The sequence below is a fragment of the Gavia stellata genome, chromosome 2 (assembly GCF_030936135.1).
Source record: "Gavia stellata isolate bGavSte3 chromosome 2, bGavSte3.hap2, whole genome shotgun sequence".
In the NCBI taxonomy this organism is placed as follows: domain Eukaryota; kingdom Metazoa; phylum Chordata; class Aves; order Gaviiformes; family Gaviidae; genus Gavia; species Gavia stellata.
Window position 1 is genome coordinate 52,308,848 of NC_082595.1, and position 25,919 is coordinate 52,334,766.

Sequence of the window (25,919 nt, forward strand, 5' to 3'; positions counted from 1 at the left end):
ACCTATACATTTTGTGCATACTGCTGGTGATGCTGCTGCTTTTGGACTTATTCTGCTATTTGGCTTCTGGCCTACATTGTCATTTGCACGAGAAGCCGTAGAAGTGGGGAATTATCCTAAAAGGCTACCTGTCTTCTGAGCCTGCGTATTTCTTGATAATTTCGTATATTGTAGCACACATATTGTAAATTAAAAAAAAAAAAAAAAAAAAGGCTGTAAGAGCTCCAAACACAAGCGAATACAAGATTTCAGCCCATGCAATGCACACAGTTTCTGATTACCAGAGTAGCAGGCCGGTAAGCACCCCGTGGGCACCCACTGGCACTGCTGACGCCCCATCTCCGAGGGTGGACTCGGATCTGCTGACTGCTTCGTGCATTTTCTTTCAATTTAGGCACCTGTCTGCTGATTTCACAGCGTCTGCCCATGAATCCTGATTTGCAGATACATCTTCCTGACATATCACATTGCAGTGACATGGATCCTAAAGCACTGCAGCCACAGGGTATGCAAACCAGCTTTTCGGGGGCCCAGAAGTAGCTGGGCTTTAAGAATGAAGAGTAAACACTGTTAGAAAGTGAAGATAGTAAAACTACAGCAAATAAAAGAGTACAGGAATAAAGATAGTAGCAAACACAGTAGTAAACAAAGATTAATTCTAACCAATGGCCAATATTGTATCAACAAACTTGACGTATTTTCTTTCTACTTGATGCAATCTGTGCAAATTCCATTGACAGCAACAATTTTTCTTTGAACGCACTCTTTAAATTCTGTTGAAAATAGGGTGAGAGCAAAGCTCTTCCGAAATTACACAGTTTATGCAGGGTGAAAATGATCCTTGTGATTTCTGCAGAATTATTTATGTGCTTTAAATGACACACACGTGGAGGTGTTCTGAAGACACAGGCCTAACCCACAAATCGTCACACTGAGCCAGAGAAATGTGCAGCCAGCTATAACATATTCCTTACCAGCCTAAAAAAAGCTCTGTGAAAGTTCATGAAACACTGTTTTTTGCAGTGATTTATGAGACAGCAAAACAATGTCAAGGCAAAAGACACTTTCACCAAAAAAGAATACATTATTTGGACAATACAAGAAGAACCCCTAAGAAAAAACATAAAAGCAGAACATTCACAGCAGAAGCAAACCAGCATCCTGCTTTTTTTGAAAATCAGATGCTATCTGATATTTCACAACTCTCTTCATAGAGGGATTTTTCCCCAGAGCTGCAATACTTTTAACTAATTTATTTATAACAAACATCCAGAATATAAAGTGTACATATCACATATAAAAATGTACTTGTATGTACAGTGAGGCTTGAAATATATTTGCATGTGATGTTCTGTGTTTTGTTCTAGAAAACCTTTGGAAAACATTTAAAAAACAGCCATTTTACCATTCTGCCCATAAGAACAACCCATATATGTTTTTAAGTGAAAAATGAGCAAAAAAGAAAAACTATCCAAACAGAAACTGTGTTTAGTCATGAGAAAGAAGGAAGAAAATGGAAAGAAAACAGCATTTCTTGTCACTCACCTGGCAGACGTCGCACCGGCGCCCTATCACGTTGGCTTTACACTTGCACTGGCCTGTCCGAGAGTCACAGATCTCTGAGAAGGAGCCATTGACGTGACAGTGACAGGCTGCAGAGGAAGAAGAAGGAGCTGTCAATGCATTTCCTAAAATATGTATGCTGCTGAAGCTATCTTTAATAATCAAATGTTTAGAGTGTGGCTTTTGCCACCCTGAGAAACCCAAGAATGCAGGCCTGAGTAAAGCAGGAAAGTGTTACTCCCATACGGTGACAACACACATTAACCTACCCATAATGTGGAATTTTGCTCCAAATTATTACAGTGAGAAATTTAGCCTCGACTTCATAAACCATTTGTTTTATGTGCTCCTCTCAGATCAAAAGAGGATGTTTACGGCACATTACTGAGTATGTGATGATGGAGAATTAAAGTTTTAAAACAGTAACCGCCTTTACATTTTAATTAGTGGCAAATTGCCAGACCAAGTGGGTGGTGGGGAAGGCAGGGCTCTCTCCCTCCCAGAAGCTGCTCCCTCAGAACAGCCTGGCCATTGCCCCAAGCCTTGGAGTGGGCAGGGTGGCACTGAGGGAAAAAAAAGGGTACAGACCCTTACACAAGGTGTGTACGGGATTTAGCTATGGCAAGTGGGAGTGCTACTGCTCCACATGCCGGTCCTGCTGCCCTGGAGTCCAGTCTGTGTTAATGTAACAGGCAGGAAATGTTGGCAGGCTGAAGACCCAGAACAAGGCTACCTCCAGGGGCCTCGCTACCCGCACCGTAACCTCCTCAACCCCCCAAGAGCTCCTCCTCACAGGCAGCACCCTGGACTGCAGCTGAAAAAGAGAGTGAGGATTATCTGCTCCCATAATGCTCTGGTACCTCTATCTCAGCAACAGCATCACAGTTCCCAGAGGAAACGTAATCCAACTGACCAGACTAACTCATCACAACACTCTCTTAAGGATTTAAAATGGCAATGAAAATGAACTGCTCTTTCTTGAGGAAAATAACAATGCTTTTGGCTTCTAAATTCTCATGTTTTAGGAGAAGAGAACTTTTTAGGAAGCTTTCTATCAACCTTTATGTTCTTTGACCACAATTCTTTCAGCATGCAGAGATTAGGAAAAAATCCCTTTAGCACTCACAGTAGAGAAGAGGGATGTGATGGGGTGTCACAGGGACTATGACCATGTAGTCATCAACTATATCAGCGTGAGCTGGTTCCTGCACATCCTTTTTTTTTCCCAGAGGGGAATGAATCCACATCTGTATATTGATTATCAATGTACTCTGTAAACCAGGGCTCCAATCCACTTTTTGCCTTCCTGTAGTGCCCTGACTACATGTCTTGGTCTTTTTCCAACCTGACACCTTCATTTTAAGAAGCTCTTAAGAGTCCCAACAGTGAACACATGGTGGTCACATACTTGCATGTCACAAGGTGCCATTTGAGACAAAGCAGCTATATTTTTTCTATGTATAGTTTATTACAACAGTAGCTTTCTCATTACTTTATTGGACTTGCTACATCGTAAATGGAAAGGATTAATTTCTGGTTTTCCCCCCACTCTTCAGGCATTCTGCAGAAGTTTCTTCTTTCAAATGAAAGTGACTTTATGGGTTGCTAGTCTGTTCATGGCCTTATTTCTCAAATGTTTGCAAAGACATCTCATATTCTGGAATAAGTAACAAAAGATATGTTGGGCTCTCCTATCAGTCTGGTAACACTTTCAGAAGTTTTGATCTCTTTCTGTTTTGCAAAATATTTTAAAAATGTAAACACTTAAAAACACTTCTGTTGTAATTAATATAGCTTCTCTTTTCCTTTTACTCTCACACTGTACACAGTGATGAGTATCACATATATCTGTTTCGACTGTCTATCTAATTAAAATGGTCAGCAGTGAAAGATGTGAAAGCTCAGACTCAACAAACCACAATTCTCAATGCAAATTAACCAACCTTTTTATACAGACCTCAAAAAACAAAGCTTGTCTCATTTGAATTGTTTTGCTTATCAGGCATATGACAGCACAAGAATCAAAAAGAAAATTTACACTGATTTTATAAACAGATGAGTTAATCCTATTCATATTATATATTACCACAAACAGCATACCATGTATTCTTAACTCAGCTGCAGATGACTGAGTGTAATACAGTGGTAAGGCAGAATTTGGAAGTCAAGACTTTGATTATTTTTCCTGGCTCTGGCAGTACATACATACAAAAGAAACATACAGCCAGGGCTATTCATCTGTTAAACTGTTAATCTGATAAATTGCATTTATCTCACCTAAAGCCTTCTCATTCATTCACCTCTACTGGGAAAATTAGTTATTGTCCAAATCTCCAAATGGTTGTCATAATACAATACAGTCTGTCAGAGAAATTTGTCTTACTTTCTCCCAAAATGACACTGGTCAAGACCCTTCTCATTATCTCTTGATTTGTAGAAGTATTTATGTGAGTGTATTTATAATCAACCTACACACTCACTCACCTCCAACAGTAGTACCTATGCAATGGCACACAGGCACACTCGAATATTTGCTTTAATTCATCTCATGTCACTTACTTCTATTACCATCAGCACAACCTCCAGGTATTTGCTTCAGCACACTGTGCTGTTTCACAGCAAAAAGCAACCTACTAGAATCAAAGCAAATAAGCCTAGGACATTTGCTCAGTGTTCTTAGACTTATTACTTTGTACAGATACACCAAGAAATTCAGAGATGCTATAGTGATGTAAAGTTGTACTGTCATTTGAAATGGTTAACGCACATGACAACAGCACTGTACTGAGAAAGAGCAAGAAACATTTCAAACAATAATTTGAAAGCAAAATTCATGCTTTGCAATACTCTTGGATTTGCCTTTTTAATAAGGAACGAAATTGAAAACAACAAAGTAAAGGCACGGTCCCTCTGATATTGTAGCTGCAGGGCAAATTTCATGGAAGTCTGGAAAGGAAATAAAAAATCTTATGCAAAAAAAGAAACCCACATGAAAGACGGAGAGTAGATGAATACAAGGTAACTGTGAGCACAAGGCTATGAATACATTAGGGGGCTCTCCTTGTCAGTGATACTAACAACAAACGCAAAGTCTGTAATTCTACATTAAATCTTTATTTATTTTTAATACTCTTTTTTTTAATTCTATGTTTTCTGAACTCTCCTCATATTACATCTCTTTCCTGTGCAGCTGCCACTACTGTAGAAATGTTCAAAGCAACAGTCCTACTGATGCCTCAGGAATGGTGACAAGTTACTGGAAGCTATGCTTTTTGAAATACGCTTCTTTTTAAATCACATTATACACTTAACTCCCTAACTCATATGATATCATTCATCATGAATTGTTAACGTGTGCAGAGAATATATGTGATTGTCCAGCTTCTATCCAGTATTGTATAAAGCAAGTACAGAAAGCATTTACACAGGTATATGTCTTCATGGCTATCTATGATTTTATGTATATCACTGTTTATTAGCCTTAGCTGAGAAACCTGGTGATGTTCTGCATCTCACTGGCTCCCATGCAGTCTTAGGTGGTCCAACAGAACTTAGTATTCTCACTGTCAAACTGCAAGCCACTGATAGAGCAAATCGTGGAAATGGATGCCAGTGGCTCAGACTTCTGTGCTTGCAACACATACTGCAAAAGTGGTCCCTGTGTTCCTCCACACACAGCAATAAGAAAATGGCCCAGCTCTTTTGCTTGCATAATTTTATCCTCATGTAACACCTTTGTACTTAGTGAAGTTGCTCTGAGTTTATTCCAGTGGAAAAAAGGATTAAATCCTTGTGACAGTGAAATAAAATACTCTGCTCTTTCAGGACAGTTTACAACCTCTTGTATTGTATTCCTCAGAATGGGGTGGAAGGGTACATGAGGAATGTTTTTAAGTTAAAAGCACCTGTTCTGACTAATAGCTGTGTTCTGAATTGTGCCAGCAATGTCTCAGAGAAAGCCACTGCCTCCTACAGAATCAAAAGCTCCTGCTCCTACCAAATCTTCTATCTGCTCTCAATAATTTCTTGCAATCACTACAGGGAAGCATGAGCTGGGGCTCATACTTAAACAAAATGCCACCACTCAGCTGAGAAGTGGTAGCTTCCTGCAGTGCCAGGTATCTTCCTTCAGAGCATCTTAGAAAATTTGTCAGGGGATTTTAGATTCTGCTTTGCAAGAGGCAGAGAAGAATCTTGCCCTGTAAGAGGCAGCAGCTCCCAACTCTTACCAAGGTCATGTAGATGGGAAGGAGGTCGCAAGTGCTGCCAAAGTTAGACCCTACAGTAACTGAAATATCACTCCCTCCTTTCAGAACCAATCTTACTAGTTAATGGGATTTCCGTGGATGACTTATAGTGTTTTTAGTGAATAGTTTTCATTTATTTGTATTTATTTTTGTACATCTGACATTTAGTCAGATCCATGCATCCATGCAATGCTCCACTATCCCAGGTTTTTTTCCATGTCTGCTTCATTACAGCTTCAACTACAGCAGGAAGTTTTTTAATAGGTTCTTCTTTCTATTTACTTTGAAGTCTCCCTTTCCAGATGCAGGTGCAAGTAAAACATTATTATTATTAGAGGTGTAAGTACATGGTATCATTCTCCTGCTCACACAAACAGAGGCATAGTCTTCCTCTCAGGAACATGGATATAGGATAGATCAATACTGTCAGGAGCAGTAAAAGTTCATGACTTACGTTGACAGTTCCTTGCATCAAGAGCATCGCCAAAATATCCATCAGCACACCTCTCACAATATTGGCCTGTTGTACCTGGCTTACATATCAGGCAAGCACCAGACAAGCTGTCACAGCTGCCAGGAATGGAGAAGTCAAGGTTGTCATTACACTGGCATGGCTGGCACGATCCCCCTGGTATTAGAGGTTGTCCAAAATAGCCTTCTGCACACCTAAGGTAAAAGACATCACCAGTTAGGAGCCTTAAATAATCCTCTTAGAAATATTTAATTTTGTTGCCTCACTGATCACACAAATGATCTGATCTTCTTTCAAGTATTTCTTAAGCGTCTTTTTTCTCTCCCTCCTTCTGCTTTTTAACAACACTGTAGATACAGTACCAGCTGAAATCTTGCCATTTCTGCTAGTAATTATTTTTCAGCATGAGAAAAATCTTGTCACTGGCACTGAAGACGAGACAAAGCATAATAAGAAATCTGTCTGTTGGCACACTAGAGGAATTCAGGTCCATGTTAGACAGGCTTTGTATTTCAGCACATCATGTCTAGATGTTTTGTACTAATTTACCAGCAAGCTTGATGATTTTTCCCCTCAACCTTAAAAACTTGTTAAGTTTAGAAAAACAGGTTTAGAAAGTAATACAGACATAAATTTGTTTGCCTAACAAGATCCTCCCCTGACTTAGCCTTCCCCTGATCTAGCCTGACCCCCTGGTCAGATTTGTTTGATTAATGGATTGCTAATCTCTGTGCATAGGCAGGTAACAAAAAGATTGCTCATTATCACAGGAACTATGTTGGTGTGTATTATACCTTTCATATTTTAACAAAGATGTTTAAAAATATCACCTTCTTTTCCACCTTGCCCACCAGCAGTTTCCTGTGAGTACCATGTAAAACAGGTTAGTGAATCTGACCTAACATGAGTGTGTATTTAAAGGAAATTTCTACTCGTCTCGCAGCCTATTTCCATTCATATTCTGGTCTGCTTTCCCTTTCCATTACATTTGCTCACACTTCGCAGTAAGAGCAACTTGTAGAAAGTGAAGAAAAAGAAGAAAAATTGCCCAGTTCCAGCTGATGAAGTTATTCATTTGCATTTCAGATGAACTCCAATTAGTGTAAAGAAAAGAGAAAGCAGATAAAACACATTGCATAAATTAATGTTTCCTAGTGTTTTAAAGTTGGTTTGAATGCAGTTCTAATGTACATAGATATCCTTTCTGCTTTTTAATAGTACTGGATGGTATGGTTGAGTAAGGATTTTGGGTACCATCCTAACACAGGAACACAGAGATCCACTATGCTTTCACTCTTGCCCCTTTAAGCTCATCAAGTTCATCCTTTTCCTTGCATCCAGAATACCTCATGAGGCTTCCAACTGGCTCCTAAACAAAGCCGTCTAAACATTTATTAGGTATTGTTCAATATCATTAGCAAAGATTATAAAAATGGATGACTGAAATTAGGGAGGAAATTATAGTCGGATCTAATTGAACAGTGTTTTGTAGTAAGATATTACACAAAGTAGGATTTAGAACATAAGTAAAATTTTCACAGTCTAGCTCACTGTGCTTTACTCCGTTAGCATAGCCATCTCTCACAATTATCTTCTCATAGCAACAATACATCATAATCTTGTCACTAGAATAATTCAGGCATTTTGTTTTCAGAACCTGTCATGAATGTAGCCACGTATTGTACCTCCTTATATTCCCTGCAAAGAAATGGATACTTTTTCCTTAAATGGAGGATATCTCAGCAACCACAAAAGACCAATTTTTAGCTTACTTTTGCCAGAACAAATTGGCTTTTTATCAGCGATGACATCTCAGTTACAAAGGCCAGGGATGTCTCTTAATACATGTAATGATTAATAGCCAAGTTTCATCAAAGCCAAAGAATAATTGGGTAATTTATGCAGTTATCTTATTTTACCTAAAATGTAAATGTGTGAAGTTCACCCACGCTTTGCTGAGATCTTTCTCACTTACTACTGGCGTATTTGTCATAAATCTGTATCTTTTGGTACTATGAATCTATTTGACTTCACTTAATGTGTATTCCTTTTTCTCTTTCACTTTCATTTAGGGGTTAGTTCTGTATCTGACAGCATTCACAGAAACCTACCAAGCAGTTCACAGAAAAAATACTCCAGGGATTTGTGAGAAATGCACTGCTAATCATTTCCTTCTATTCATAGCAGGAGACCTTGACAACTCTTTGTATTCTCATCAGTTTAGACTTTGCTAATTAAAATTAGCAAAACCCACTACCATGACATAGCTGTGTTCTACTTATATACATACATAATCTCAAATCCAGATTCAAGATGATCCTGAAAGTAGGGGTAAACCAGTTAAGCTTTAAAGAAAACTGTGTGTATATATCTATGTGTAAATTCTTCCACTTTTTCTCCCACTTCTCCTGAAGTTGCAGGGGAAGATTAAAAAAATCCACTTTCACTAATTCTTTATTCCCTTAAGGACATTTCTACTTCAGCTACTCTTCTCAGATTCAAAGCACTACATGTTTGGCAAAGTTCATATTAAAAAAAAATAATCATGTGGCATGGAAAATTACATTTATGTATTACAGAAAATACGTATCTAAATATATGACTGCTAAATACAAGAGAACCCTGAGATGAAAAAATAAACAAAAATAGGAGTAAACCCAGCAAAGAAAGATTGTTTCCATATTTTTCTTTCTTCCTCTCTGCTCACCTTTAACCTCAAATGCAGTTGTGTCTGTGACTGACACTGTTTTATTTGGCATAACTGGTGCCAAATACAGGGCTACTATATAAATATATGTGTAGGTATGTGTACTGGCTCTGGCTGGGATGGAGTTAATTTTCTTCACATCAGCCCCTATGGTGCTGTGTATATATACACATATACGCACATAAACACAAGCCTATTTTATACATTTCTTTATATTCACTGGAAAAAAACCCCTTGAGAGAGAGTTAATTTAGGCTGCAAATCCTAACACTTTAAAATGAAATACTATTTTTACAGTTGCTTTGAAACTTATGTGCATTCAACCTGTGTACCAAATTGGGCAAAAGCCCTATGGAGAAACAGCCTGTGAACACACAGTTAAAAATCTTAAATCAGGTGCACAACACAGATGTTATTGTTGTATGACCAACTATAAATCTTGCATTTTCTAAGGTCACAGTGCCTGCCTTTGCAACCTGTAAACAATCCTGCATAACACGTGTTGTATCAAATCTCCTGAATGTTTGATCCTTTTCCCATCAGCATGGCAATACAGACTTGTACTTCTGCCACTAGCGGAAGAATTATATTGGCTAGAAGGAGCAGCAGGTTGAAGCCAAGGGACTCACAAGGGACTGTGGCTGGGGTGGCAATCTGTGCTAGACCTGAAGAATGGTGGGAGGCGGGGGAGGAGGAAGGACACAACCCAGCTCACCCTTCTCCTCCCACTTAAAATACAGTGACCTCTCATCTCTCCTTCCAGGAGGAAAAGGTCACTGGAACCATATTCATAAATGAAGGAGTGCTACAGGAGAAGCTAGACTCTCACCCATTTTGCTTCTTTACCCTGAAACTGCGTGCTCTTGCCTATATCAAGACTGTGTAGCTGCAAAATGCGTATCATCATCCTGTAAATGGGCTGGGCTCAAAGGACAGCTTTTTTTATATTCTCATACACCCTTTCTATGGAGTTAGGAGAGTGTCTGTCCTACCTCATACTTCTTGGGAAAGTGGGCAGTAAGCAAGAGAAGAATGTAAGTCTAATTCTTTGGGGAAAAGGATTAAATGGGGAAGCTGGGCTTTCTCTACAATTATAGATATGTGGTAACTCCCAACACAGTTTATATCTGCAATTATTTTGATCGTGTCAGGAGCCAGACCCCTCAGAACACTGAGTAATTTTGGCAACATTTTTCTGACGAGTTCAAGTGAGAGAGGTAGCAAATTTTTTTGACAGTTTACAACTCACATGTGTGTGTGTGTGTATATATATATATATAAAGAAAAGATCTTATCTCCATAGGGATGATTTTGGAGGCCGAATACGTACAGCACTGTGTATTCTCACTTCATGATAGTTGGCACGTCATGATAATTTAGGACTGTTCAGTTAATGAATCATGTGGCTCAGATAATTTTAGCAGTTGCTAAAATGAAAGAGAATTTCATGTAAACTCTTTTAGCAATTATACAATCACTATTAAAAGCAAAAGGCAACATGCTTTCTCCTGATCATTATTATTGACAGCTGCGGGCATTTCCAAGCAACTTGTTACAATTAAAAGCAAATAGTTCTATGAGCAATGGGATTAATGGACTAATTTCCAATGGATTTGTATCTCATTGTTACAAGGCTAAGGGCTGATTATTTGCTGCAGCATGTTGCTATTCAGCCGGGAGTAATCCCTCAGGCTACAGCAGTGCTTTTTCCTTGCCCTGTGAAAGTTTTCTTATGGGCAGAACATTTAATAATCTCTCTCTTCTCCCTCTCTCTCTCACGTATTCTCTGCTGTTTAATCAGGTGTGAGTTCACACAGTATTCTCCCCCTTAGCGATGACATGTCCTGATTTATTAACCTTTATTCAGCCACTTCTTTTCACGAAACCTTCAGGAACAATTATTATCTTTGAGACCTCCTACCCTTCTGTCAAATTTGGTTGAAATCGACCTACAAGTTCAAATGTCTTTGCAGGTAGCCAGACAGACATGCACAAAAAGATCACACTAGCCTCATTTCCTTAGGAAATCAGGCTAAAATCCAAGCCTGCCACTTATTCAGATTCTGCTCTACTGCATCTACAGCCTGTGCTCCACTCAGAAATAGCACTTGTTGCTAATGGAAGCTGTCAATGACCCTGCATTGACAAACTGCCACCAAAGTGCTCTTGATGTGATTTATTCCTGCCATCATTAACTTCACAGCCCACCAGCTGAAAGAAGGTGATGACTTCCAAGACAGACAGGAAAAGACAGGCAGAAATAGCATGCAGCAGGAGCAGACTCAGTGATGATGAGTGCAAACAGGTGACAGCCTGCACTCTCACTTTAGGACAGATACAGCGCAACAGGGGATTTGAAAGGAAGTAGCTGTAAATGTAAATTGGAAACAGGACTAGAGGGTGATTCACAGCATATGGTCAGGTTCCTGCTTCCCTGGTTGGCTCTTCCTCTTGATTCATTCCTATTTTTCCTCATTCCAGACTGAACATTGTAAGTTTTCATTCAGAGGCCATACCTTTTTTTAGGGTATACTTTGGAAAATGCTGCAAGCAGCTCATGGAAATGCCAAATGGCAAAAGCCTACTAAGAAACAGAGGTGCCACGTAACTGTCTAGCCAGGTGTTAGATAGTTATCTGGCTCCCCCAGCCCTCTTGTCATTTGCAGGGTCACAGGGGACTGGGATCACGGAGCCAAAGCCAATGCTGATTCATCATGACCTCCAAACAACTAGCAGAGGGCCTCTGGCACACTAATTGCTCTTGAAAGCTGTTCCATCCATGTGAAATCCCAAGGGACAGAAAGGCGTGCAGACACAGTGATGATACCCTTTGTCTATGCAGTCTCACCTCCTGTGGAAGGGATTCCCGGGAGCTTAGCACCTGCACTCACACGAGCCTTCTGTTTCATTTAAATTCGCCATGTGATCCTTTCAGAATAATAGGATATAAGAAGGGGAAAGAACTTTCTCTCTCAGTACTAACATGTCATTCAGACCTGTCATAGCCGAAGACAGACTTGACATATTTTTTTTATTTGTCTTTTGTATAGGTAGTAATGAAGTGTAGAAAATATATATTGAGCTTCTCTATGTACATGACAAAGAGGAATTATATTTTTTGTCATAAAAGCCTAGCTTGTTCTATTTGCTAAATAAAGACTGCAACAGGAAACTAGAAATAACAAAAATGCAAAATATTATTTAAAAATAATTAAAATCAACAAAGAACTTATTAGAAGAACTGTGGTTTTGGTGCATATTAACTTTTCAAAAAGACACATCAAGATTTTATTGAATACTTGATTCACGCTGCTCTAAACATTCAAATGACAAAAGAGATAAAATAATTATAAAAATCTCAGACGAGTGACAGAAAAGCTAGAAGAATCATTTAAAAAAAAACCCTCTTACTTCTCAGCAAATGTTTCTTGGAAGCTTTGCACTCTACCGTCAAGTAATAAAACAAGCACTAGAAATATGCAAATGCATGCTCACAATATCAGAGGAAGATGCACACGAATTTCTTCAGTGAGTTTCAGAACACAGGAATGGGGACGAGAAGTGGAAGTAATAAAAAGGTCGAACAATTCTATCTGACAAATACTTTTGTTTCAGATCTCATATGGTTAAAAGCATGATGCTTGCTTACCTTTCACAGCGTGGTCCTATGTACCCAGCCAGGCATTCATCACATATTAATCCACGACTTCGGTCAAAATGGCATGTTGGGCTAAAGCTGTGTTGTTGATATTGGGTAAGAAGAGGGACAAGGAAGAAACATAAAGAAAAGATTTTTAGCAGCATAGCTCTCTTCCCACTTCAGAGATCGTTAATTTGCAAAACACTGACCAGGAAAAGTGATTCTGGTCTAGGACACGGGGCTTAAGTTTGACTCTAGCAAATTGATTTTGGAATGACTCTGCTATTTCTGCGACACTGAATATAGAGTAATGGATGGCAGCATCCCAATAGCCTGTTATTACGGGACTTGAGCCTGCCACCGAGTGGTCTGGATACTATTAAAAAGGCAGGAATGTACAGCTGTTTGTTTGTGCCCCTGAGGGCCTGGCAAAACAATCTATGCCATAATGTGACCCCTATATAAATCTTTCTGAAGGACAACTGATTTGAAAGTTCAGCTAACTTTGTGTATAACCGGCTGTGAAAGGAAGACAGTGAACAAGAAAGGGGAGGGGCAAAAAGGGAAATATCTGGTGCAGCTTCCCAGAAAATGCATTTGAGTTAATCAAGTGTCAATGACCTCAAGCAACAGGCCAGACAGGCATGCTGAAGTTTAAGAATAGCCTGCAGAGTAGAAAGCTTTACCTCTTTGCTACGCTTCACTTATTTTTAGCTGTTTTTTTAATAAATAGGGATACCGTAGGCATTTGCAAGCTCCACCTCCTGATGTCCGTGTTTAACACTCCTTTGCTTTTTAGCATTTTGCTTTCCGTGATCTTTCTTGCTTAACACACTTTTGTGAGGAAACCTCCTGACACTCTAAAAGACACTGCACAGAAGAGGCAACCTGTTCTTCTATCATTCTGGAATGATTATTAGAGACAGGGACATATGAGCACCTTTATAGGGCCTCAGCTAAACAATGGTAATCAATTCTTATCAACCAAATAGAAAAATAGAAAAAGGAAAAAAAAAAACCAAAAAGAAAAGAATGGGAGCAAACACTTAGAGAAGTGACTATTCCCAACAGGAAAACAAAATACCTGTCTGAAAAGAAGACACTAAAGTTATTTTTTGTAACCTAGGAAAACAGAAGTTGAGAAGGAGTATAATTGGTCTAACAAAGACATCAGAAGGAAGGTATACTCAAGGTAAAAGATCATGCTACAATAATATCAAATAGACATAATCCAACCACGGATAAATTAAAGCAGGGAATATGATTAAAGTTTCTGGAAAATAATAGGCACAGGAAAGACAGAAAAGCTTAATTAGGATCATGTAACCTGATTACCTGCTGGTGACCAGACCCCAATTCTCAGGAGTCATCCATCCTATGATCTGACCTCAGTTACTCTTTATTCTGTTTCTGTTATAGACTAGTTCCATTTATAAATACCCTGTCTATCATAGGACAAGTTATCCCACAGACATAAAAGAGATCAGTAAGAAAAATGTAGGAATGTCAGGTCCAGTAAACATAGACATCTATTGGGATTTTCCTCTTTCCCATAAGGATTACATTTGTGTTATTTTGCAATGTCATTCAATTAAGAATAGATTCATGAATGCATGAGGAGCCAGTTGAAGAAATAATAATTGTTCATTCTATTTTTAAATAGCCATGAAAGCAACTTTCAACTGAGGCACACATTATCATTGAATCTAATCAGCAACACTGGACTTATTTCAAATCAGATCCCGCTTGTCAGTCCCAACCTCATTCTTTCTAAGAGCTACATGGGAAACCTTGTGGAGATGCTATCACAACTCGTTATAGTGTTGCACAAGATTGACTGTACCACAGTTCCATCAAGAGCTCTGAATTAAACTGCACAAATTTTAAAGATAACAATAATTAAATACTTATCATTACTAAGCAATAATAATTAATAGTAGAATTTCCATGTTTTAAGGGTTATGCTCAGACTTAGCATCCTTTGATTCCTTCTCTGACTTAATAGGCAGTCCACATCTCAACACTAAACATTAATATGTTGAGAAATTTCCATCTGCATACTATAAAGGAAATATGTGATAGCAGCGTGAGAAAAGAAGAGTTTATCTTCCTGGTTATTTAGAATCTCATGACTCACTAGTGATAAATGCTAATGAACAGTGTGGATTGATCTGTCAAAACAAGCTTCAAAAAAATCTTAGACCCTCTTGACTCATCATCACTCTTTTCAGTTTTTACATAAGGTAACAACATTAATACCAGTCAGGACATGGAACAAGTATGAATACACAGTATGGATATATATGTGATAGGTCTATGTTGGGAGACAGACCTCCCTAAAGGCTTACAAGTATGTTACAGAAAACACCTCTTGGGAATAAGTTTGTGATTTTATTTAATTCTCCAAGAAAATACTAACATTCTGAGATGAGCCAGAATTCCAAGTTCACATGCTACAAATTTACTTGTGACCTTCTCAGGCTGAGTGAGATATCTTCCATTTCCAATGATATAACATTCCTGTCAGGGTCTTTGTTACCTATATTAAATTTATCACGACTTCAAGAGAAAAGCAGTAATTATCTCAGACATCTACATTTGTTAGAAAGAATTATATAGTAGTTTATTTGAAACTCCTTAAAGATGAAGAATGTTACAACAGTTTGTAAGAGTGATGCATTAATGAGAAGAGATACAAGTAAAAAGTGGAAAATATAGCCCAGGATCTAGAAAACAAGCTCAGACAACTTAATTTTAGTTTCCTGATTTGGCCAAGTGTTCTTTTCTGACATATGGCAAGTCACTTATCACTGTTGTGCTTCAGAAGGCAGTTTTATGATTGGCTTCAGTGATTGCATATGGAAACTGCTGCCATTAGGAAACAGGAGAGGGAATGAGCAGCAGTTAAATCAGCTTAAGTTAACTGTAAAACAACACCATCACCACCACGTTTCTAAAATGAATAGAACAGTTCTCCTCCTTATGCGGAGTGCCACTTTATGTGGCACTACAAAGAAAAAGACTCAGGTGCTGTGAAAATCAGAGAATCAAAGAAATGAGACACTGCTATAAAATACAAAAAACATTTCTTAATAGGTATATATCACAGAGCTCATTACATGGACAATATTATCTATGCACCAGGAACTTAGTATTAAGCTTAGAGACCTACAGATGCCCTGTCATGCCATGCTAGGAATTAAATGAGGAGGAACTTCTTTACCTTGAGGGTGGCAGAGCACTGGAACAAGCTGCCCAGAGAGGTTGTGGAGTCTCCTTCTTTGGAGATACGCAAAACCCGCCTGGACGCATTCCTGTGCAATCTGTTCTAGGTGAACCTGCTCTAGTGGCGGGGTTGGACTAGATGATCTCCAGAGGTCCCTTCCAACCCCTATTATTCTGTGATTCTGTAAATACTACGGGAATTAAAATCTATACACAGCTATTTATAATCATTTAGTACACAAATTAGTCATTTGTTAGGTTGTTCAGAAATAACATGACATATTCTACATCTGCACAGTGACGTGAGCTTGGTAGAAATTCCTTTATTTTTCATGTGAAGGAATCTGAATTGTTTACATATATTATCTCTAGCAAACCACACTCATTGCCAACTAAGTAAGAAAGAAAAATGAGTATTTTAACAGCCTTCAAGTAACACATAAAATCTTTAACAACCTCTTTTTTTCCTCATTAACAAATTTAATAATTGGTCTAGAACTGTAAAGTTGTAAGAGCTAGAACCTTACAATGAGTTCTACAAAGCCTGAGGATGCTGTTCACAGTTTTGCTTTTGTTCGTTTTAGAAATAGGAAGCTATTGCACCATTCTAATGCAGGGCTAACTTTGTAGGGTTCAGGACTCCCACAGTTTCACAGTTCAAGAACATTTATATTCCGTGTTTGTTTTGTAACTATATTTTTCAAGACAGCTAAACATAAAAAAGGGGACTCTCTTGTTCAATTTCAAAAACGGAAAGTAAAGCAGCCAGAACTCTGATGAATACATAATAGAGGTCTCCAGGCATTTTGCCAATAAAAACCTAAATTCAATCTATTTGACTTGGTTTGTTGCACATCTGCACATGATATAAATGTGATAGTGTTTTTCATGCTTTGGCAGTACAGTGTTCTCAAACAAGAGAAAGAGAATTAATTAACTATGCAAGGAAATACTAAGTATGTGAAAGCAATGAGGATGTCAGAGGTACCATGCCTGAGCAGCAGACATAAAAACCCCATGTATATCTAATAAAACCAACTGAAGAGCTCTGATAACAGGAAGGCAGGCTCCCATGCTACAATGCCCTGGAATTTCTGCTATTAAGTGGTTAGATTATTCCTGCCCTGATGAGTGCAATTTTAATAGGACACAATGGCACTGTAGGCAACAGAGTTAGCCTGAACTACTTAAGAGCAAAATCTGGTTCATCTGTGCCTTATGTTGGCACACTGCTACTCAGATGATGTTCTCTTCTTTACTTGCATCTTGCAGAGCCCCTTCTCTGTGCGGTGGTAGCCATGAATTTTGCCCTGTACACCTTAAGAAATACTCTTTATACTCTTAAATAGTAAAGTGCATTTCATTAACAGAACCCGACTTCTATTTTGGGAAAAATGGACTGAAATACAATATGCAGGGCTGAAGGGAAAAAAAATTACTCCAGTGGATTTATCAGCTCCTATAGCCACTTAAAACTTTTAAGCTGTGTGAAAAGTTTGCGATGGGGCAGCTTCTGTGCATAATTTATAATCTTCCAGTACAATCCTACAATCTTTCTGAAATGCTTATATGGACTAACAGTGATTCTTTTCAGAAGGCAGCCACATCCAGTCTGTGGCTGGAATTTGGGTAGGTATTAGTTACCACTGCAAACATGTCAGACATGTACTCAGCAGTTCCTGATCTTCCTGTATAATTATTTGACATGTTGCACAACAGCAGCTCTTCTGTGTCATCTGGACATGTGCTATACGCACCTGGGCTCCTTTTCTCTGAAGCCATACTGGATGGCATAAACCAAATGTGCTAATTAAAACTGATACACATAATTTCAATTTTTTTATATGCACAAGAAAAGCTGACCAGACAAGATTCAGTACAGTTTTCTTCAACTACCTTGCAACAATTTTAGTATTGTTATTTCCTAGGTACTGAGTGTGACAAAACCAATTAAAAAACATTCAAGCCACTTGGTCTATTAAATTGTAGGTAGCAAGTAGCACAGACAACCTTTTGTAATAAAGGAAACATTTGATTAACGTTTCGCTATTGTTTTTATTTAATAAAACAACTTAATAGAGATTATTCTGAGATATGCTGACAAATTATTTTCACTTGCAAGATCTAAGGCTGAATTCAGACTCCAAACAAATCAACATTATCACTGAATGTTGACTGGAAGAAAAGGAAAATTAAAGGCAGCAGAAATCACTATTTTGTCTGATCAACAGATTTTGATGTTAAATTCAATTATTAAAAAAAAACATGTCAAATCTGTAACTTCAACTTTAAAACTAGAAATAGCTACTCTTAAGGAGAACAGAAAAGCAAGTGCTAGTTATTGATTCAAAGAAAAGAACAATCATCCAAATTCTAGGTTGTTCTTTCTAGCCTAGTCTCATCCAGCTTTTGTCTTGATCTTTGCCTCTCAGCAAAGCTAAGCACACTGTACAACTGTAAAAAGAGAATAAAAGTTTGTATTACAGAATATATCATTTGATTAAAACACAAAGACTTTCAAGTATATATATATTAAAAAAAGTATAAATTAAAAAGTTATACAATTTACTAAGTGAAAAAGTGTAATATGCAATAAATATACATCTTACTTGTTAGAAGGTATATTTAAGGGGCAAGCACACAGTTTACAGTCTTCAGCTGTCCCTTTAGTAGGATCACCATAGAAGCCAGGAAGACAGCTATCACAATATGAACCACCTGTGTTGTGTTTGCAGTCCTAAACCGAACATAAGAAGTACAAATTCACAATTAGAGAACTTACATATGGGAAGTCCTTGAAGGTCATTGAACTAGCCCATCCTCTCAAAAGGACTGTAAAAGGTCTGCAACATATATTCTAACTTTCTGCTGCTAGCTGAGAACCAGTTCTAGAGGTTAGCTGTGACAATCGGTGCTTCATACATGTCAGGTATTGGTGTACTTTTGGATAATTTTTCTCTATATAAAGCAAAAAGAATATTTAACTGCAGACTTTCATCTTTCCACTGTACAACGGATGCATTATTGTTGTCACTTGCTTAAAGAAGACCAGTCTTCAGAGCAGCATGGAACAGGTTTAGTATTGCAGTCTTGCAAAAGACTTTCTGACAAACAGTTTTCAGATGTTGATTACAGAAATATAGCCCAGACTATATAATTTATAAAAATTAATTATTACATTTCACATCTAAGTGCATTAGCTCATTTTACAAGATCCATGGCTAGCAGTATACTAAATATATTTGTGAACAGTAGCAAAGCCTGAATTGCTTAATTAAAGTTGGTTGCTAGAATCGGATTCAGAACTATATTTTATGAGTAGAAACAAGGATGAGCATACTGTATATAAGGCCCTATCCAACAGTTTGTGTTCCTGTATGTGACTGGCTTTCATAATACAAGAGGCAGTTTATCTAAGCATATGAAACATCCAACCTATTACATAAAAATGGCAGCACTAGATCTGCATTTTTGTATATAACCTTTGGCCTGATCTCAAATTAAGTGATCTTCTGGCAGAATGGGAATTGGTCCTCTGAGAATAGGCTTCCAACAATGACTTGTAAGAACCAAATTTTAAGGAGTAATTACTATTCTTTCCCCTCACCATATAGGATTTAGAAATTCTAAATAATTTGGCAGGATCCATGATAGGCTCAACAAATTCGTTTTCCGGTTTAAACTCTTTCCTTTTTTTTTGCCACATTTTTAGCATACCACACTATTCCTTTGACTGCTATTTGCCACAAGACACCCAAGTGTAGCCCTTTCACAGTCTGAAAACAGAGAAAGCAGGACATATGTTTTTGCCTCTTAAATGCCATATTGATGTGCTTGGATATAGACTGAAAAAGCACATGGCAACTTGAAAAGGTCAACATGAAAGCCATGAGAGAGATTTTATTTAATGGGCTGTGTTCTGATCTGACTTAGACAATGGGCCAGATCAAATCTAGAATCTGTTTCACCCAAGCTGCTGCTTAAGAACACTTGAGGGTTTTTTTTAAAAGGTGTAGGTATTTCCAAACTTATGATTTAATTTAAAATACCTTCAAGAATACTTTAAAATTGTTCTCTCATTTGCAGTGTCACGCATATGGTACTGACATATTTAACAGCATTACTGTCTGAAAGACATAATGTGTCCTCAATAAAGGATAAAGAAAATGGCACTATTCTAAGGAATGCTGATTTCTTCTTCAGGATTTTCCAGGACTGCAATGATTTGTATGAAGTTTTTTTTGCACTGTGCTCTTCATAGCCAGTACTATACATTTGGGCAGCTGAAAAAGCGCAATGCTGTTTTCAGTCGTGAGCGCACTGGAGTCAGAAGCATCTGTCTCTAGAAATGCTGTTTGCTGTTTTAAAGGGTGCATTCTTATTGCTTGTGTATACAATCAGCATATCTTTGAAATGGAAGCATTAGTTACAATATTACATTTTCCCATATTTGGTTGTTTGTGAGCTAATAGCAACTACTGAGACTCAGTCAAACAAAATTATGGCTTTAGAACTGTCAGCTGGGTTAAATTCTGCTTCATTAGGTCATTTACGTCCAGTTGATTGTTACTTCAAATGCTGTCATTCAAAAAGAATCTACTGGCCATACTGAAAAAGTAGCTGGGAACATTAACATTAAAAGAAAATGTGACAAAAATAATTCAAGTGTTTCAAAAGAAAAATCCTTTGCAATTCAACTTTTTTAAGGCATCACGTCAAATTATTTGTACGTTTTCTGAAAAATAATGGATTCTTCTTTTGTGTTAAGTTTAGCTTTCAATATCCTCAGACATATCTTAATGTTTTTGAAGAATATGAATGACTTATATGTCAAGGATGTTATTAAAGTGAGAGGAGCTAACATACTATTTTAAAGCTATGCATCTCTTACAGAGTAGTATTTGCAACTTCTGCTTCTTTTGAGTAAAAAACCCAAACCCTTCCATTTTGTAGGAAAATAATTCAAGTTACAAAGAACTAACCTTCTTCTCTTAGATGAATTATTTTCTGAAACTCTAACGTCAGTCATTTCCACATACTGTGTCTAATTCTCCTCAATCCAGATCTCTGTATCTGCTTACTTCCTCACCATGAATCAATAAATTTAAAAACAAAAAAGAAAGGAAGACCACACATATAGCACCAAAATCTGAGCATATGTTGCACGGTGTATACGTTAGAGTTTAGCTGAGAAATAATGATCTTGTGTGGTCCTATACCTTTCTCCCTGAGCTGGTCTGGATTTTGCAGGACAAAGAACAAGGATTATGTAGTACGCAGATGTGACATAATTTGCCTGTTCTCTTCAGTGAAACATTAAACTTTACACTAATTTGCCAAATTTATGCAACACTTTAAGTACTGAAGTAGATGAGTTATTAGCCCTTCTAAAGATATTATCAATAATCATGAAAAATGTATGTTTTCTTGGTATCAACCAGTTGAATCTGAGTTTGAAACTTGCCAAATGTACAGCAATGCCTTTGCGTATCACCTAATTTGAGTTATTTAGTAATCTCAGTCCATTTAGACTGAGATTATTTCCTTAAAACATGCTTAAGCCTGTGAAGTCTTAATTTCACATTCATAGGAACATTTAATTATTTTTTTTATGTAACAAGTCTGGGTATAAGGAAAATCATGATCAACTGTCCCTAATCTGCTCAGTACCTTATATATGCTTTCTTTTTATTCCCTTGGAAATATAGCTTGTTCCAACACATTGATCTAGTGGTTTTGGTAAAATCAACGCCTTGTTCCATAGATCCATAGACTTTGTGGCCCAAATCTTTATGCTTAAAAATTCCAGTTACTGGATCTCAAACTGTTTTGAATGCATCAATTTTCTGGACCTCTTTTATCTCCAAACACCATTAAACTTCACTTAGACAACCTCTGAGTATGTAAGACTGAAATTTACTTTCATCCAAAATTTTATCTATGACTCAGACTTTGTTGCTCAAAGACTTTATTGCTGATGTCCTGGTGTGTGTTTTCCACCATTTCCTATCAAGCTAGTTCTTCCCCCTTGGAAGAAACCAAATGAACATCTTTATGCCCAGTATCAGGGAACCCTAAATTCACACTGCAAACCACTCCTGCTTAGCTGCATATGCAGCTGAGTGTATATGAACAAGGAAAGAAACAGTCTGAATAGAAGGCTAGTGATGAAAATAGAACTTTAATCAGGGAGTATGACTGAGTCCAACATAGCGCCTTTGGCACGACGCTGCCCCTCCTCAGGATATGTGTCACAGAGACAACCAGGGAAGCTGCTGGTTTAAGCTAGTTAAAGAAGGTGAAAGGATAAGCATGGGTGCCTATTTTAGTGTATTCCCTAGCCATCTAGACCAGACAATGGTATTACGTCTTTGGAAGGATGACTATGCTCTTCTGGCATTTTCAAACTACCGTAATGTCAAGATTACATGGACAATTCCCTTTCCTGGTGCTACAAATGCAATCAGGATGTTGCAGAGGCTTTACATAATTTTCACCTGTGGTATAGCCTATACTGCATTTAGCTTAGGTTGTATCATTTTGTTGCTGTGTGTATGAAGATGGGTGAAGACATTTTGTCACTCCTTTGACGAACACTGTCTAAAGCACATGTCCACTAGCTCTGACACCGGCCTCAATCTACATGGTATAAGCCATTTACACACAAAGGAATAAAATACAAAATGGATGCCACTGGGGACTACCCAGTTAGCAATTTGACCATATCTTAGGGGAGAAAGATCTGCTTTCTCTGGGCTTACTAATAGGAATGTAGTATCCTGCAATGAATAAAAGACCTTGAAATGTGTTTGCTTTTCACAAGGTTTCGGTTTAACCAACCTCCTAAAGCTACCATAAATGTGTGTGTTTAACACTACAAAAGAATATTTCCGAATGTTAGAACTTGCTTTATGTACCAAAGCAGTTATGCATATCACAATGGTAACGAGAATGATGTATCATGCAGCTCTCTATATGGTTGCTGTGGGAATCAAAGGGCTTTGCAGGTTACTGCAAGATATGCTTTAAAATGAGCTTTTTATACAGGCCTATGTTGAAGCAGATGATTTCAGCTTTTATCATGAGTCAAAAACATATTTCAGCTGCTTTTCAACTACATTTCAAAGCTAAGGAAGAGCAAAAAGAAGCACCGTATCAGTAAATTAGGTGCCTAAATTGTCTGCTGTATTACTGAAAAAACACCATGAATAATAATAAGGAGGCCAAAAGGCTGTGTAAACCTCGATAGAAAGAATGCCTTTGATGTGAAATATTTCCTTTTTTCAGCATTCAGACTTCTCTCTTTCACTTCAAAAGGCTTATGATCCAAATTGAATAGCAGCATTTAATAGCCTGCATGAATACTAACCAATCTAACTTCACTTACAGTGTTTTCAAAGTAAGCTGCAAGAAAATCCAGAACTGATTTCAAGCTCCCTGTGTGCCTCTTCTTTATAGCATGATCTAGTATAAGCTCAGACAGAACACATAAAATACAGAATGCTTGATAATGCATATAGATTGAAGTACATTTTCAACCGGTTGTTTTCCACTTCCATGTCAGTGCTGGGTTAACTGTACACCAGCACCCTTGAAAAGTCAGAAGAGGGAGCTCTACTGTCTTAGTCAATAGTTCCCATCAGCTGAAAAGTGCAAAAGCATTACGGTATGCAACTATACATCCTTCTCTCATATCCAGGCTAGTACTACAGACAAAAATAAAGAGGGAACTTGTGCAAGGGCTAAATCCTGAAGACACAAAGCAAGCAACCTCAGAACTTGCATCTGGCTATGCACCCCTAAACAAAATAGTCAATAGTTACGATATACCTTAAACAGGATTCTCCCCTCCCTTTCTTTTCTGTTAATTGATTTTATCCCACACTGAAGTTATAGACATCACAGCTGGAGGCTATGGTCACTAATGCAAAATAAATCTTTGTCGAGAAACACAAATCTTTATTACCCTAGTGATAAACATTTTCATTGCATCTAAGTGAAGGATTCAAAATATGACTGTCATGTCATACACATTTTTCATTCTAGGTACTTCTTTAAGGCTTACAGTGTAATTAAATTGAGAATAATTTTAAGCTTCTATTCATGAAAAAGCAATTTGAAAAATTCACTGATCCACATATTAAGGATATCTTGTTTTGCACTGCAATGCAATTAAACATCTTGTATAGGCAAAACAGGAAGACCAGTGATAATTCTAAGTGCCAAAACTCATTGAAAAAAGCCTGAATTTTCATTTTGAATTTTTCCCAGAAGCTTTTTCTTAAGGAAATAAAAGGGAACATTTAGAAACATGAACAATACAGAGTCTGCTTGAAATTCTGCAGGGAAATGAGAGTATGATATCCCACTAAACTGGCACTGGTTCAAATTGTGTTTCTGCAAGACTAATTAAATGAGAAATGTTGTTTCAAGCTTCATGCCATGTCAGACAATATAAAACTAAAAATGCCCTTGAGTTAATCAGAACAGTCTATTCAGCATAATTCACCCATTCCAAAAGGCTACTGAACAGACTGGAAATAGTGGTGTGGCAGTAGGCTTGCTATGGATAATATCACAGATTTAATTGCTGAATTAGTAGGTAACTACATAAAATCTCCACAGCCTACAAGAAAACAAAAAGTTGATTTAGCCCAAATCACATACTTTTTTTTTTTCTAAAGTACAATTTATTAAGTGTTTCTTCAAGGTTTAGCAGGAATTTAGATGAAAGAAGCCATTAACAGTATCTTCTTGTCATACTAGAACAGAATTTACAAAGTTACCTGCTACGTACTATAAATTGTATGCATTGCAGGAGACAGATGGGAAGGGGAGATAAATCCTGCATGGAAGAATATTGATATATTTGCTGCTTTCTACATGCCATACCTTATACTATTGATTCTATTTCAAAACATAAATCTTACGTGAATAAAAAATTCCTTCTGTTTAACTGTAAAAGATACCGTATCTTGGTATGAGGGGAGCCTTAACTTCAGAAACAGTTCAAAACAAAGATCTCTTCCATTAACTGCTGGCTTTTTTCTCCTTGAATATTTCAGGTCTCAGAGGTCATTAATTCAATTGAACAGGTATATTGAATTGATGTTGGCCATGTCCATCAAGTTCCCTGTAGTGACACTTACCAGGCATTCTCCTGTGATATCATCACACAATTCTGCATGACCAAAGCATGTACATGGTGCACAGACTCCACCAAAAATTGTGCCATTCACACGCCTGTGTTGAGGCCAGCACAACTGCAAGATAAATTAGATTAAAAGTTAAACTCTCACTTGAACAGAGAAAGAAATAGAATTTTTAAAATATTGTTGAATTTGATAATTGCACACACAAAAACATACTTGTCAAATTAATAAAAATACAAACGTTTCTCCAGAAAGTTGTTCTTCCTGATGCTATGGCTTTGCACTGACCTTAGCCTTATTGGCAGATGTGAGATTAGAGGAAGCCTTAACTTGATCACTCTTCTGAAATGGTAAAATAAAGCAGAGAAATGAAGAACTGAAATATGACGGTATCAAAGCAAGAGGTACAGATTGAAAAATAGCCAGAAGGCAAAATACTGAAGGAGAGAGAAAGAGGGAAAAAACCTCCAAATCAAAAAAATCGTTTTCTGAGAAGTTCAGCTGCGAAGAGCAATTGAAATACTATTTAGTCTTTCTTGTTTGGAGTCTAACAAAAGGCTACACTGAAATAAATCATGGGCTGAAAACAAAGCCATCCTTTTCTTTACAAATTGTGCTTCTTAAATAGAAAGTATAGTCATTTCCCTTTAAGTAAGTGCTCTGATTTTTTATTTTTTTAAATGTTAAATTTGGGTCAATATTAAATGCATGGCCAGTTTTTTCTTAGGAAAGGTGACATCGTACAACTGTGATTCATCAGCGAAAATTCAGCTATTCCCTTTCTTCATAATAAGATGTCAAGTAGCAGTCTTCCTTACTATATATCTCACAAATGGCTTTATAGTTTTTGCAAACTATCCTTCCTCAATAAGACTGCTCATGTGATCCAAGGATTTTGCATAATATTAAAAAG

General features: G+C 37.5%; 1 protein-coding gene across 1 annotated transcript in view; it reads right to left on the reverse strand.

Annotated features, from left to right (window-relative positions):
* Positions 1-25,919, reverse strand: part of LAMA2 (laminin subunit alpha 2) — a 287,602-nt gene that overhangs the window by 131,301 nt on the left and 130,382 nt on the right. The window contains exons 16-20 of the mRNA XM_059831458.1: positions 25,004-25,117; positions 18,464-18,591; positions 12,639-12,725; positions 6,265-6,476; positions 1,546-1,652 (exon numbers count right to left, since the gene is read on the reverse strand). Of these exons, the coding sequence (XP_059687441.1) occupies positions 1,546-1,652; positions 6,265-6,476; positions 12,639-12,725; positions 18,464-18,591; positions 25,004-25,117 (648 nt within the window). The remainder of the gene's footprint in view (positions 1-1,545; positions 1,653-6,264; positions 6,477-12,638; positions 12,726-18,463; positions 18,592-25,003; positions 25,118-25,919) is intronic.